This window comes from Procambarus clarkii, chromosome 1, assembly GCF_040958095.1.
Source record: "Procambarus clarkii isolate CNS0578487 chromosome 1, FALCON_Pclarkii_2.0, whole genome shotgun sequence".
Taxonomy (NCBI): domain Eukaryota; kingdom Metazoa; phylum Arthropoda; class Malacostraca; order Decapoda; family Cambaridae; genus Procambarus; species Procambarus clarkii.
Window position 1 is genome coordinate 42,699,004 of NC_091150.1, and position 15,533 is coordinate 42,714,536.

General features: G+C 45.3%; 1 protein-coding gene across 8 annotated transcripts in view; it reads right to left on the reverse strand.

Moving 5' to 3' along the window:
* Positions 1-15,533, reverse strand: part of LOC123761262 (protein tyrosine phosphatase Meg) — a 328,139-nt gene that overhangs the window by 178,995 nt on the left and 133,611 nt on the right. For 4 of the 8 annotated variants that reach the window (XM_069301504.1, XM_069301454.1, XM_069301713.1 and 1 more), the window contains 6 exons: positions 9,060-9,126; positions 7,702-7,875; positions 4,806-4,926; positions 2,479-2,566; positions 1,560-1,712; positions 471-542 (listed from right to left, as the gene is read on the reverse strand). In XM_069301504.1, the coding sequence (XP_069157605.1) occupies positions 471-542; positions 1,560-1,712; positions 2,479-2,566; positions 4,806-4,926; positions 7,702-7,875; positions 9,060-9,126 (675 nt within the window). The remainder of the gene's footprint in view (positions 1-470; positions 543-1,559; positions 1,713-2,478; positions 2,567-4,805; positions 4,927-7,701; positions 7,876-9,059; positions 9,127-15,533) is intronic. The other 4 variants (XM_069301750.1, XM_069301643.1, XM_069301582.1 and 1 more) reach the window with 1 other exon arrangement.

The window sequence follows — 15,533 nt, forward strand, 5'->3', positions numbered from 1 at the left end:
ATCACATTGTGGAATATTACAACCCTAGACATTCAACATTAGACTGAATCAAATACTCAAAGCTCCACAACATAAATATATAATTTACAATTCTTTTATTTAAGACCTGTCACCTAAGAATATTATATAAGTCTAGTAATGACAAAACATGCTTTTAGTAAATCTATCTATGTAATGTCACCCCTTTAACATATTCACAGCAGGGTGGCACATGCAAAACATTATGTAATTTGCGGGAAATTAGTTAGGTCAACCTGTCAAAAGGTACTAACAAAACCAAAGTCATTACTGTGTATACATTGAAAATACCATACTAAACATCAGGAATTGTGAGCAAAAAACTTGAGGCAAGCTATGTTAAATTACAGGAAAACTGCAAGGTATAGCTTCATCTCACAATAGCTGGTTTCTTCATTAGAATGACTTATTAAAGCACCAGGAAATCATGTCACTAAAAAGTGACAAACTACCTTTGTATAGAGCTTTTTCTTGAAAATTTGTAGAAAAGAACTTGGGTCTTCCTTACTGTCGGCCTGGTCTGTCTATGTAAATCGATACAAAAAAAAAACTTATAAAATTATGTTTGATGGTGCATTATATTTATTCAAAGTTATAGAAAAGTAATCTTGAAAGCTGTACACTAATACAATACTAAAGTATATTTTTAGGTTCCTTTAATTATATAAATTTATTAATCTAGGGTACAGTACCACTGTAAATATACTGTCCTGTACATATATCATTTAAACCTAACTCTCTATTACTACTGTATTCTGAATAGAGATAACAAAGCCTTTACAAGCAAGACTTATCATTTTGGCATTTCTCTACGTGGACATCATGGTCACATGGTCGTTATTCACGAACACATCTGATTTCATTCGGCGACTGAAGCACTGCAGCATAAAAGAGGTGGTGTCCATTACATCCTCTCATAAGTCTTTTCTGCTTCCATCAAAATACTGAATATCACATCTTGATGACTTATCTTGAGGCTATCTTGAGATGATTTTGGGTCTTTTTAGTGTCCCCACGGCCCGGTCCTCTAAGCTCTAATTTTATTTAACTCCTATATATAGCCAATATTTTTCAGTTCAACGAAAAAGTTGGTAACGTGTGTGTATACTCTTATCTTGTTGATACATTTCTTCAGGTGAGGGCACCACACCACTGCTGCATATTCCAAACTTAATTTGATGAATATTATGAACAGGCTTTTCAATAATTCAACATTCACTGAATGGCAAAATAAAGTTGAACAATATTGCAGAGAAGCTTGATACAACTTCATTAGCATGCACATACAAGCATTTGAGCAAGTGCACATACTTTATACTCTCTGATAACATTCACATTGTAATCTTCAATACTTGGCAAACTAGACACTGATGATAATAATTATTTATATCCTAATAAAGTTATGGATTATATCTGAGAAGTTACAAGTTAAATTTAACAATTCCCAATTAAGAGAATTAACCAAGTTGAAAAAAATATAGAGCATAGAATCTTTAAACTGAAACAAGTTCTAATAAACTTAAAGACATATTACTTCTTACCACTTCTCTTCTAAGCTGAATAAAAAACTGCTTCCGCTTGAAAGAAATCTTGACAATTTTGGCCCAGCTAAATGTATTTATTTTAATTGCATTCTGGAACACTACCAGACCGATCGCAGTTACACCCAAATGTATCTCGCGGTTGGTCGAGTCCTGGAAAGAAAAAATTATGCCTAAGAAACGCCATTAAAGACATTTCAAAATCATAGTACTGCACCATGAACTATAAAACTCAAATATGTTGTGCTTCTTTAAAGTACTGTATGTGAGTTTAAGATACAAAATACTGTCGATCCTATTTTGTTTAATTTTATTAGATTGTTAAAACTATATTGGGTGGATTATGTCCATTAATCCTCAATGGATTACTCCATTTTAAATATAAAAAATATATTTTTTATTCTGACAATAAAATTGACAAAATTATGATTTCTTTGTCTAAAGTTGTATGTTATATGGTAATGTAGGATACTTTCTTCAACTTCAGTCATGTCAGTTTTACCAAAGTAAAAAAAAAATCAAAACTTACGTCTTAATTAAATGGTCAATTTAAACCTTATACGTGGTTCAATACCAGTACAGTAGATCTTTTCTTAAAATATATTAAAACAGAGAGATTTGTTTTCAGTGTACAAAAAAATAAAAAATAAACACCCAAATAATAATACAGTACTTTGTATACAAGTTTAAACTTATACTGTATACTCATCTGGGGGTTATACTGTTATACAGTACTAACAATCAGCAACAAAATATACTTTAAGTTGTACCTTTATTCATGTTACAATACTGTGCAGTACTTCTAAATGAAAGTCACAAGACAGCCAAAGGTTATAATATGCCTTCCATAGTTTTGTATCTTCTACAAAATTCCAAAAATTATAATGAAATTCATTGAAACATTTTTTATTAGACTTACCCTAACTTTGTGCAGGTCAACGCCGTAGAGGTCTAACCGCTTAGCATGATCTAAGAAATTGAACTCTGCGTCTGCTGGAGTCTGTCCTCTGCAGGGAACAGGATGGAATGAGAAAACATGACTTCTGTTGTCGCCAAAAAAAAACTGAAGAACTGAATGAATTAATAATTTAGCGTTCCACTGATGCTAAAATGTGTCATTTATACTTCGATTGTAAACATTTCAATGGTTCTAAAATACATCAACCGACTGAAATTTCTGAAAAATAATTTTTATATACTCTACATATTTTTTATACACTGAAATTATCAGCAGATACAATGATAATAGAAGATTTGACATAGGCAAAGCACTACATGTCACACTCTCAGTACTCAGTAAACTATGAGTAAAGCAAAGACCCAACTAAACTGCTCCACAGCCACATCAGGTGGAAAACAACAGTGAAAGAACAAGTGATGAAACTGAGAAAAGGGGAGAACAGATACACAGAGAATGACAAGGTGTGTGAAGTACTCAACAAGAGATTCCAGGACTTAACAATAGAACAAGGAGAAGCCCCTGCACTAAATGAGGAGGCGGTAAACCAAGCAACCTTGGAGGAATTTGACCTCACCAGTGATGAAGTCAAAAGGAATCTGTTGGAGCTGAATGTGAGAAAGGCTGTTGGGCCTGACAGAATCTCACTGTGGATACTAAAAGAAGATGCAGAAGCACTAAGTGTGCCACTCTCTACGGTGTATAACAGGTCACTGGAAACAGAAGAACTACCAGAAAGCTTGTATACAGCTAATGTAGTCCCAATATACAAAAAGGGTGACAGGCAAGAGGCACCAAACTACAGGCCAGTTTCCCCTAACTTGTATACCATGCAAGGTGATGGAGAAGATCGTGAGGAAAAGGCTCATAGAACACCAGGAGAAAAAGAGCTTTTTAACACACCACCAGCATCGGTTTAGGGATGGTAAATCATGCCTCACAGGGTTAATAGAACAATATGACTAACAACAAAAATTAGACAAGAAAGAGAAGGGTGGGCAGACTGCACTTTCTTGGACTATCTGAAAGCCTTAGACACAGTACCCCATAAAAGGCTTTTACAAAAGTTGGAGAAACAGGCAGGAGTAAAAGGTAAGGTGCTCCAGTGGATAAGGAAGTATCTAAGCAACAGGAAACAGCAAGTAACTGTGAGGGGGGGAGACATCAGGGTGGCGAGATGTCACCAGCAGTCCCACAGGGCTCTGTACTATACCAGTGGGCATAGACTCATTCCCCTCAATGTTTGCTGATGATGCAAAAATTATGATAAGAATCAAGACAGATGAAGATAGACAGAGACTACAGGACGACCTGAACAAACTGGAGGAATGGTCTAGAAAATGGCTACTAAAGTTCAACTCAGGAAAGTGTAAAGTAAAAAAAACTAGGCGAAGGGAGCAGGAGGCTGAACATGAGGTACCATCTGGGAGGTGAAATCCTGCAAGAGTCAAGTAGAGAGAAAAAGCTTGGGGTTGATATCACACCGAACCTGTCCCCAGAGGCCCACATCAAAAGGATATCATCAGCAGCATATTCAGAATCTTGTATACCACTTATGTCAGACCAATCCTGGAATATGCAGCTCCAGCCTGGAGTCCATACCTAATTAAACACAAGACAAAGTTAGAGAAGATTCAGAGGTATGCCACCAGACTAGTCCCAGAACTGAGAGGTATGAGCTACGAGGAAAGGCTATGGGAACTAAACCTCACGTCCCTGGAAGACAAAAGAGTAAGGAGAGACATGATAACCACCTACAAAATTCTCAGGGGAATTGACAGGGTGGACAAAGACAGACTATTTAGCATGGGTGGATCACGAACAAGGGCTAACCCCTCTCCGGATATACTCCATGTATAGGCCATTATCCCCCCCCCCATTTTTATGTTATATACAAGTCTTTTGACAAGTTGCCGGCTTCCTGTCCTCGTCGAGGCCTCTAGGGTGTTAATGGCCCTCAGGTAACTAAGACAAGTGAGGTGAAGTGAGAGGTGAGGTGAGGTGTAAGTGGAAAAGAATGAACAATGAGCTAAATGCAGCCCACTAAGAGACGAAACTAAAATTAAAGAAAGTAAACCTTGTGTTTTATACAATACAGCACAATTAGAATTTACAAGTTATTTATATGAGAAATTATTATGGCAAGGGGAGTAAACGCTCATCTCTGGACTCCCCACAAACACACAATACTATGAATACATGATATTACTGTAGTGTGATTTCACTGTGTATGTTATTCATATATTACAAGGCTCACGATACAAAAAATGTAGTAACCAGCAACTCACTTGTGGAGCTTGTGGAGTTCCATAATTTTTTTCTCGAGCTCATCTGTTTGGTTTGGGACAAGTCTCATATCTGCTAGGTATGTATTACCGTGTTCTTCCAAGATGTAGTCGCCCAATTCAGCTGAAATAGACATGGAAATGTTAGTAATCCTTGCATAACACGAACAAGCAGCAACGGTTTCAAGCTCGACAAGCCACAATGCAGGACAGAAAACAAAAGTTGCTTTTTCACCCATAAAATTATAAACCCAAGGAACCCGTCTCTCTGCTGAAGCCGTAAATGCCAAAAAACTGCTTTATTTCAAAATCCAGCTGGATAGAATCATGAGGACAAATGGGAGGGGGGCTTTTCGACAAGTCGCCGGCTTCCTGTCCTCGTCGAGGCCACTAAGATAGTGGCCCTCGGGTACATCAGGTACAGTACATATCAGCAGAGGAAGGAAAACTTGCGCCTGTGGCAAGCACTGACATTGCATCCCTGTCCAAACATTCAGCACCACACACCACTGCCACCAGAAGATGAAGCGACGACGACGTTTCGGTCCGTCCTTGACCATTATCTTCTGGTGTGTAGTTACAACGTGATAATGGTCCTGGACGGACCGAAACGTCGTCGTTTCTCCATCTTCTGCTGTGTGGTTGGGTCATTAGACCTACAGCCACGTTATTGTGACTCATCGTCAGCATTTGACACCCATCTCACATAACTTTACCATACAACCATAAAAAATGCAATGCGCTTAACGGTAAGAAATAACTGCTTTAACTACATATAATAATAATAATAATAATAATAATAATAATAATAATAATAATAATATAATTAAAGACAGATCATACATCTCAAGAAAATTATTTTTTATTTCCAACTATCCGAAGATAGCTTACCTGCCTTTAATAGAAAGTGGTCAGTGGTGCCCCCTTTCAAGCGGTGCCCAGCACACACACACACACACACACACACACACACACACACACACACACACACACACACACACACACACACACACACACACACACACACACACGCCATACTTGGCGTGCCCTAGATGCCCTCCCCAAGATTACCCACCTCCTCTGCACGTCAGCCACACTGCGATTGGACGTGGACGATTGAGATTGACAGGTCTATACTCAGGGCAGTAAGCAGTCCAGTGAATATGAACACTGGAGTGTATTCATGGACTCCCCAGGATATGAATAGTGTGATGTAATGCGTACAATGAGTGCAAGTAGGAGGGTATAATGAACATAGGCTCATGTAATAATGAGCAGAGTCAATGTAATGAGTTATCTTGAGGTAAGGTAACCTCAAGGTATGGGGGGTTGTCAAAGGTTGTGTTTTTAAAGTGGTGGTTGGAGTTTAATATATGGCGCAGTTACGGTGGTGGTTGTAATTGTAGCGTTGTAATTGTAGAGTTGTAATTGTACAGTTGTGGTGGTTGTAGTTCTTCATTACGGTGGTTGTAGTTAGACTGTTGCGGTGGTTGTATTTATAGTTGTGCAGTTGTGGTGGTTGTAGTTGTATAGTTGTGGTGGTTGTTGTTGTACAGTTGTGGTGGTTGTAATGGTTGAAGTTATAGTGTTCAGCCATGATGGTTGTAGTGATTCTTGTAATAGTTGTGGTGGTTACAACTGTCCTGATGTTCTACTTGTCTTATGTTTATTATATATTTCACAATACTGTGCAGGGAGTGCCTGTCAGCGGCACTGGTCGGTAACTGAGTGCCTCCTCCCTCCCTCTCTCTTCTTATATACTAGTATAATGTTTGCCGTCTTCCAGCTGCTGGGCAACTCTCTCCTTTGCAGCTACTCATTAACTAGTGAATCTGTAGATAATTTATTTTGTCGACAACACTGGTAATATGTTGTCTGGTCCTCCTTCCCTTCGTTGTGTAGAGCATGTTACATATCCACGCTTCGTGCTTCCCTGCTACCTTAATGTTCACCAGTCTCTCATCTGATCACCCACGGTGCTCCCTGATCACCCACGGTGCTCCCTGATCACCCACGGTGCTCCCTGATCACCCACGGTGCTCCCTGATCACCCACGGTGCTCCCTGATCACCCACGGTGCTCCCTGATCACCCACGGTGCTCCCTGATCACCCACGGTGCTCCCTGATCACCCACGGTGCTCCCTGATCACCCACGGTGCTCCCTGATCACCCACGGTGCTCCCTGATCACCCACGGTGCTCCCTGATCACCCACGGTGCTCCCTGATCACCCACGGTGCTCCCTGATCACCCACGGTGCTCCCTGATCACCCACGGTGCTCCCTGATCACCCACGGTGCTCCCTGATCACCTACGGTGCTCCCTGATCACCCACGGTGCTCCCAGATCACCCACGGTGCTCCCTGATCACCCACGGTGCTCCCTGATCACCCACGGTGCTCCCTGATCACCCACGGTGCTCCCTGATCACCCACGGTGCTCCCTGATCACCCACGGTGCTCCCTGATCACCCACGGTGCTCCCTGATCACCCACGGTGCTCCCTGATCACCCACGGTGCTCCCTGATCACCCACGGTGCTCCCTGATCACACACGGTGGCTCCCTGGTGAGTTTGTAAATGCCACACGGCATCTTCCGTGTAATCTGTTATAGAGTTTCCCGCCCCTGTGTTGAGCTTAGTCAACAAGTGTCTATTCACAAACTGACTGTGATCAACCACACAATCAACCTCACACATTGAGGTTGATTGGCTGTGTTAGAATAAGAATACTACTGTACTACTGTACAGTAGTATTGTACATAATAATTGTAATTGTAGTAGTACAATACTACTGTACAGTAGTATTGTACATAATATATTGTAATATAATACTGTATACTACTGTACACAAGCGTCACATTACTAGACAACCCTTCACTGTTGGTATTGGTACTGACACTGGAGGGCGTAGGAGGCGAGGAGGGCGGCGGTGGAGGGCTGCACGCCCAGACGCCCCTCCAGCACGTCCCGCCGCAGCTGCAGGAAGACATGGTAGCGGGTGTACTCCTCCGTCAGCTTGCCCGGGTCGCTCACCCAGAACTTGACCCGGAAGTACAGCACAGGCAGCCCACCTGCACACAAAAAACAGTAAACAGTAGTAAAAAACAGTAATGTTTACACAGAAAACACTACACATCCTGATACACTAGGCTCTTTATTTACAGGAGTAGGTACACATGGTCCATAGCCTCTCCACATGTAAGTACTAGCCGACCCACGAGAGAATTCCTGTATCAATGTAAACACACAACAATTGAAAATTGGGTTCATGTTAGCACCGAGAACACGGCTGTAATGAGACTTGAGGCAAACACAGATGAGGGCGGCCTGCGTGATACATGGGTATCATGACTGGGAATATTATAGCAGAAAACGACTTAATTGAACGTAGCAACGTACAGGTCCGCCATTGAAGCTATTGTAGGCTTGTCATTCTCAATAACATTCCCCCATTCCCATTCTCAATAACATTTAACGTCCTTTACAAAGCCCCTTGAATGTCCTAACATACGCTTGAGTATTATAGCTTAATGAATAATTGATGTATGACAAAAGTGATAGGGGAAATATAATAGGAATATCGGGTTGAGTAGTGTATACAGAGACCTGCGAGAAGCCCGTCTTCTCAACACATACGTCTCATTTGGGACGTTGTGATCCACAATGTTACATATCCACGCTGCGTGCTTCCCTGCTACCTTAATGTTCACGTATCTTACCTTAACTTACCTACCTTAACGTCCAAAGCACTATGAAAAGTAGCGACTCTCAAAAGTCCACGTTTACCGTGGATCGGTAGGTTAGGTTAGGTGGGTTGATTGGGTCTGTGCTTTTCAGGTTAAGTTAGCACTTTGTATTTTGTAGGTTGTGGCAAATACAGAGAACGTGCTGCAACGAAATGTTGACATTTATTTTGATCAAAGTTGTGTCGTGCTAAGGCCCACCAGAAAGTTATCCTGCGAGATGTTAGAACTGCAATAGTGATAGATGCAACTGGGCCTCATGTTGGTCTAATAATACAATAGCCCTCGCCTTTATTATATATAAATATTGTATTGAAAGTACGTTAAATATTAGTCATAGTAAATGATGTTCTTGAGTACGTTTAGCAGCGGAAGGCCACCAGGGTGTGAGGGACAGGCGGGACATGATTGACCAAAGCGTCACTAGGGTGTGGGCCATCGTAAGAATACAGGGAGAGAGAGAGAGTGAATCGTGAATCAGAGTGTATAAGAGAGCGTGCAGCAGTACTCACAGGTCCCCAGGCTCTTGGTCCTGATACGGAGCTGCTTCTTCACCGGCTTGAGCGGGTCCAGCCATCTCTGTCGTTGGAGGAGAGAGTCTTGTTACGCATGTTATCATTATCAGTAATATCACTCTCCACACACACACACATATGCCAAAAATAGAGGATAGAAGAGAGGTGATATGATCACCACTTACAAAATACTGACAGAAATAGACCTAATTGACAAAGAGGAATTCCTGAAACCAGCAACTCACGAACAAGAGGGACAGATTCAAAACAGAGATGCTGAACAAATATTAGAAAGTTTTCTTTTGCAAACAGAGTGGTAGACGGTTGGAACAAGTTAAGTGAGAAGCTGGTGGAGGCTGAAGTCGTCAGTAGTTTCAAAGTGTTATATGACAAAGAGTACTGGGAAGACGGGACACCACGAGCATAGATCTCATCCTGTAACAACACTTGGGTAATTACACACACACAAAAGACTGGTTTAGTTATAAGATTAAATTGGAGAAGGTTCAAAGGAATGCTACCAGACTAGTACCCGAGCAGAGGGGTATGGGTTACGAGGAGAGACTACGGGAACTAAACCGTGGAGGCATTTATCGCCTGGTGGAGAAAATGATCCCAGCTGACATGGGGTATACAGCTGACCGTTGTTGTTGTCACAGGTCGGGGACTGGATGCCTCCCGGTGCCAGTTACTGGATTTATAACACTGATTATAACACAATCGACTTGAGAATGGTCCAGGACGGAACGAAACGTCGTCGTCCCTTCACCTTCTAGTGTGTGGTCTGGTCAACATTAATGTAACACTGATTATTTGCCTGTAATTCCCTAAGGGGTTTTCTGCTTTCTTTCCGGCTTGTGTGAGATCTTGGGAATACTGCCCCCCTCCCCTCCCCCCCCTCCCCCAGGATGTGTGAGCGACACACACACTGGTCACTGTATTTACACCGTCACACTGACACAATCTGACGAACAATCCTCATTTAGGTGGACAATACAAATGGGGTAAACAAAATACAATACATAGGGGCGAGGGAGAAGTGGCGGGCAGCCATGTCTAGCCCTCTATGTCGCTTCCAGTGCGGCTTAGGGGTGAGGGGAGAGGAGTGAGGAGTGAGGGGTGAGGAGTGAGGGGTGAGGGGTGACGAGGGTATATGTTGTGTACAACTCTACATCATCATATTTTACGGGCTATTCATGCCCGTGCCACCTCTTGGTGGCTGAATCTTCATCAATCATCACTAAATCGACTGTGTGGTATACGGGAGACTCCGTGTCCAGGCTCCTCCACACCTGCACCACCTGTCTCCTCCACACCTGCACCACCTGGCTCCTCCACACCTGCACCACCAGGCTCCTCCACACCTGCACCACCTGGCTCCTCCACACCTTCAAAACGCCCCCATCAAGTCGGTCCACCACCGCCTCGCTTCCTGCAGGTCAGGGTTCGATCCCCGATGGTCCAAGAGGTTGGAGACCGTGCCGACCTTCCTCCTCCATGACCTTCCGAGCCTCCCAGGGGTTATACAGTCGTGCCGTCCTACCACTTTCTCCTCATCATTTCCCTTTCTTACCCCGAATAATTTCCTTCCAGAGGGACTTGACCGGGAGCGTGTCTAAAGCCCTAATCAGAGCGTCAGATCGGATGAGGGGTGTCAGGAGAGCGGGGAGGGGGGGGGTGGATGAGGGGTGTCAGGAGAGCGGGGGGGGGGTGGATGAGGGGTGTCAGGAGAGGGTGGAATGAGGTGTCAGAAGGGAAAGCTTTAGGGCCACTCTTGTGTCACATTAAAAGTGGCCTCACGCCCCCATGTGCTGACCCCGTGTATTGTTGGTCACTCACTCCTCACACTGCCTCATCCAGTCACTCCCTCACACCGCCTCATCCAGTCACTCCCTCACACCGCCTCATCCAGTCACTCCCTCACACTGCCTCATCCATTCACTCCCTCACACTGCCTCATCCAGTCACTCCCTCACACCGCCTCATCCAGTCACTCCCTCACACTGCCTCATCCAGTCACTCCCTCACACCGCCTCATCCAGTCACTCCCTCACACCGCCTCATCCAGTCACTCCCTCACACCGCCTCATCCAGTCACTCACAAAGGCCGCCAAATTAATTCCCTTTGTTACTTCACACAAAATAGTCTGACGAGAAACAGTGGCAGTGTCTCTTTAACTGCCTGACGTCCTGACACCTGAGTGGCTGACACCACAGGCCTCCTGACACCTGAGTGGCTGACACCACAGGCCTCCTGACACCTGAGTGGCTGACACCACAGGCCTCCTGACACCTGTGTGGCTGACACAACAGGCCTCCTGACACCTGAGTGGCTGACACCACAGGCCTCCTGACACCTGTGTGGCTGACACAACAGGCCTCCTGACACCTGAGTGGCTGACACAACAGGCCTCCTGACACCTGAGTGGCTGACACAACAGGCTTCCTGACACCTGAGTGGCTGACACAACAGGTCTCCTGACACCTGAGTGGCTGACACAACAGGCTTCCTGACACCTGTGTGGCTGACACAACAGGCCTCCTGACACCTGAGTGGCTGACACCACAGGCCTCCTGACACCTGAGTGGCTGACACCACAGGCCTCCTGACACCTGTGTGGCTGACACAACAGGCCTCCTGACACCTGAGTGGCTGACACAACAGGCCTCCTGACACCTGAGTGGCTGACACAACAGGCCTCCTGACACCTGAGTGGCTGACACAACAGGTCTCCTGACACCTGAGTGGCTGACACAACAAGCTTCCTGACACCTGAGTGGCTGACACAACAAGCTTCCTGACACCTGAGTGGCTGACACAACAGGCTTCCTGACACCTGAGTGGCTGACACAACAGGTCTCCTGACACCTGAGTGGCTGACACAACAAGCTTCCTGACACCTGAGTGGCTGACACAACAGGTCTCCTGACACCTGAGTGGCTGACACAACAGGCTTCCTGACACCTGTGTGGCTGACACAACAGGTCTCCTGGCACCTGAGTGGCTGACTTTAACAGGCGTCCTGACACCTGAGTGGCTGACACAACAGGCGTCCTGACACCTGAGTGGCTGACACAACAGGCGTCCTGACACCTGAGTGGCTGACACAACAGGTCTCCTGACACCTGAGTGGCTGACACAACAGGCGTCCTGACACCTGAGTGGCTGACACAACAGGCCTCCTGACACCTGAGTGGCTGACACCACAGGCCTCCTGACACCTGAGTGGCTGACACCACAGGCCTCCTGACACCTGAGTGGCTGACACCACAGGCCTCCTGACACCTGAGTGGCTGACACAACAGGCCTCCTGACACCTGAGTGGCTGACACAACAGGCCTCCTGACACCTGAGTGGCTGACACAACAGGCCTCCTGACACCTGAGTGGCTGACACCACAGATCTCCTGACACTTGAGTCCATAGTCCAGCCTGTCAGCTGCCACAACGGACATAAAATAGGGTGTTAAATCGCTCAAACCTAACCTAAAAGGGAGACTGTTAGCGAGGTGCTATGGTTGATAGTACACCTTTACTTAACTGCCTGTTGGGGAGAGGTTTTAACGTCAAGCATTGATAGGACTGGTTACCCTGGAAACACACACCGAAACTGTCTCTATTTTCCGCTTGTTACAACTTTATTTCAAGTTGTTATATCTTGGCTTAACGTGTTTATGACGTATTAGAACGTTGTTACAACCTGCTATACTGGTTGTTATAACTGGTTAGGTGATGTTAAAACTTGTTCGAACGTTGTACCAACGTCATAGTTTCGGTGTGTGTTTGGCGGGTATATGTCATTGGTCTATTGGTAGATGTTGCCTGACATTGTGGTAGAGAGTGTGATGGCGCAGTATAGGTGAGTCAGGTCACTCACGCAATGCTGTAGTGTGAGTCAGGTCACTCACACAATGCTGTAGTGTGAGTCAGGTCACTCACACAATGTTGTAGCGTGAATCAGGTCACTCAAACATCTATCCGGACCATTTTCAAGTCCTAAATGGGACTTAATCATAGTCCAGAGTGAACCAAAACGTCATTTCTTCATTTCCTGATGTGTGGGTTTGGTCATCACATCTTCAGCCACATTACTGTGACTCTTCTGCAATTGGATGATCACAGTCTCCAATGGAAACATGTCATTCGATTAATGGCATGTTTTGCCATTAAAAACATGCAATTAGATCCCGCACCAGTTCTAATGGAGCACTTGAGTACACTGTCAATTTCCCTGATAATTTTGTATGTGGTAATCATGTCTCCCCTAACTCTTCTGTCTTCCAGGAACGTGAGGTGCAATTCAAACAGCCTTTCCTAGTAACTCAAGCTTCTTAGTTCTTGGGCTAGTCTAGTGGCATACCTCTGAACTTTCTCCAGCTTTGTCTTGTGCTTGACAAGGTACGGACTCCATGCTGGGGTCGCATACTCCAGCATTGTGGTATACAAGGCTCTAAATGATTCCTTACACAAGTTTCTAAAGGCAGTTCTGATGTTAGCCAGCCTCACATACGCCGCTGATGATATTTTGACGTGGGCTTCAGGAGACAGGTTCGGTGTGATATCAACTCCTAGATCCTTCTCTCTGTCCGTCTCGTGGAGGACTTTCGTCTCCCATTCCGTATCCTGGGGTCTGGCCTCCTGTTTCCTCAGGTTAGTTTCATTACCTTATTACAGTACCTTACCTAGTTTCATTACCTTACATTTACTGGAGTTGAACTTTAGTAGTGAGGAAGCAGAGTCTTGAGATGTGTGTGAGGGGCAGGCGGAGGCGTGTACCGTCTTGCCGCCGCCAACAGTAGAAGTGAGGCCAGTTTATTTTCATTGATCCCACAGGAGAAATCTGCCAGACAGTGTGATGCCGCCCCTATACTTCACCTCACCTCACCTACCCCCCTCACCCCGCCTCACTCAGACACGCCCCCCTCCCTCACCACCCAACACTCCCCGACACTCAGACACGCCCCCTCCCTCACCACCCAACACTCCCTCACACTCAGACACGCCCCCTCCCTCACCACCCAACACTCCCTCACACTCAGACACGCCCCCCTCCCTCACCACCCAACACTCCCCGACACTCAGACACGCCCCCTCCCTCACCACCCAACACTCCCTCACACTCAGACACGCCCCCTCCCTCACCACCCAACACTCCCTCACACTCAGACTCGCCCCCTCCCTCCTCAACCACCCTCACTGTCATTTATACTGCAACAATCAATATAATATAACCATATTATATTGTGAATCAGTGTAGATGGATATTGTAATTCTGAGAGAGTACGGAGTAGCGTCAATTGTGAGTCTGTGTAGCTTGATACTGTAATCCCACGAGGCCCAGAGACCAAACAGCTAAGACCTACATTATGTAGGTCTCCGTGGCGAAGTGGTAACACACTCGCCAGGCGTTTCTTTGGCCTGGGTTTGTATCCTGGCCGGGGAGGATTTACTGGGCGTCACTCCTCAACTGTAGCCACTGTTCCACCCAGCAGTGAATGGATACCTGGTTGTTAAACGATTTAGCGGGTCGTATTCCAGGGAACATAGGATTAAGGACCTGCCCGAAACGCTACGCGTGCTAGTGGCTGTACAAGAATGTGAGAACTACTGTATATATAATAATAAAACGATATATCAGGGAAAGACGAGAGTTGGGTGGAGCAAGAGACCAGTGTACCTAGACGTGATCCTTGGACGAGGGCCACCGTCACGTGGGACCCTTGTGAGGGCCCTTTTGACAGTCGTGGACTACCACGACAACTGCCTTTAGAAACTTGTGTAAGGAATCGTTCAGGACTCTGTATACCACTTATGTCAAACCAATCCTGGAGTATGCAGCTCCAGCCTGGAGTCCATGCCTGGTTAAACACAAGACAAAGTTAGAGAAGGTTCAGAGGTATGCCGCCAGACTAGTCCCAGAACTGAGAGGTATGAGCTACGAGGAAAGGCTACGGAAGCTAAACCTCACGTCCCTGGAAGACATAAGATTAAGGGGAGACATGATAACCACCTACAAATTTCTCAGGGTAATTGACAGGGTGGACAAAGACAAACTATTTAGCACGGGTAGAACACGAACAAGGGGACACAGGTGGAAACTTAGTACCCAAATGAGCCACAGACACATTAGAAAAAATTGTTTCAGTGTCAGAGTAGTTAACAGATGAAATGCACTAGGCAGTGATGTGGTGGAGGCTGACTCCATACACAGTTTCAAATGTAGATATGATAGAGCCCAGTAGGCTCAGGAACCTGTACACCAGTTGATTGACGGTTGAGAGGCGGGACCAAAGAACCAGAGCTCAACCCCCGCAAGCACAACTAGGTGAGTACAAGCTTGTTGGTACCGGCACAGGGCAAATATGATCTTGAAAAATGAAAGCCTCGAGCGACTGGCACACCTGGAGCTAGCTATGGTGGGGAGAGTCAGGTGTGGTGGGGAGAGTCAGGTGTGGTGGGGAGAGTCAGGTG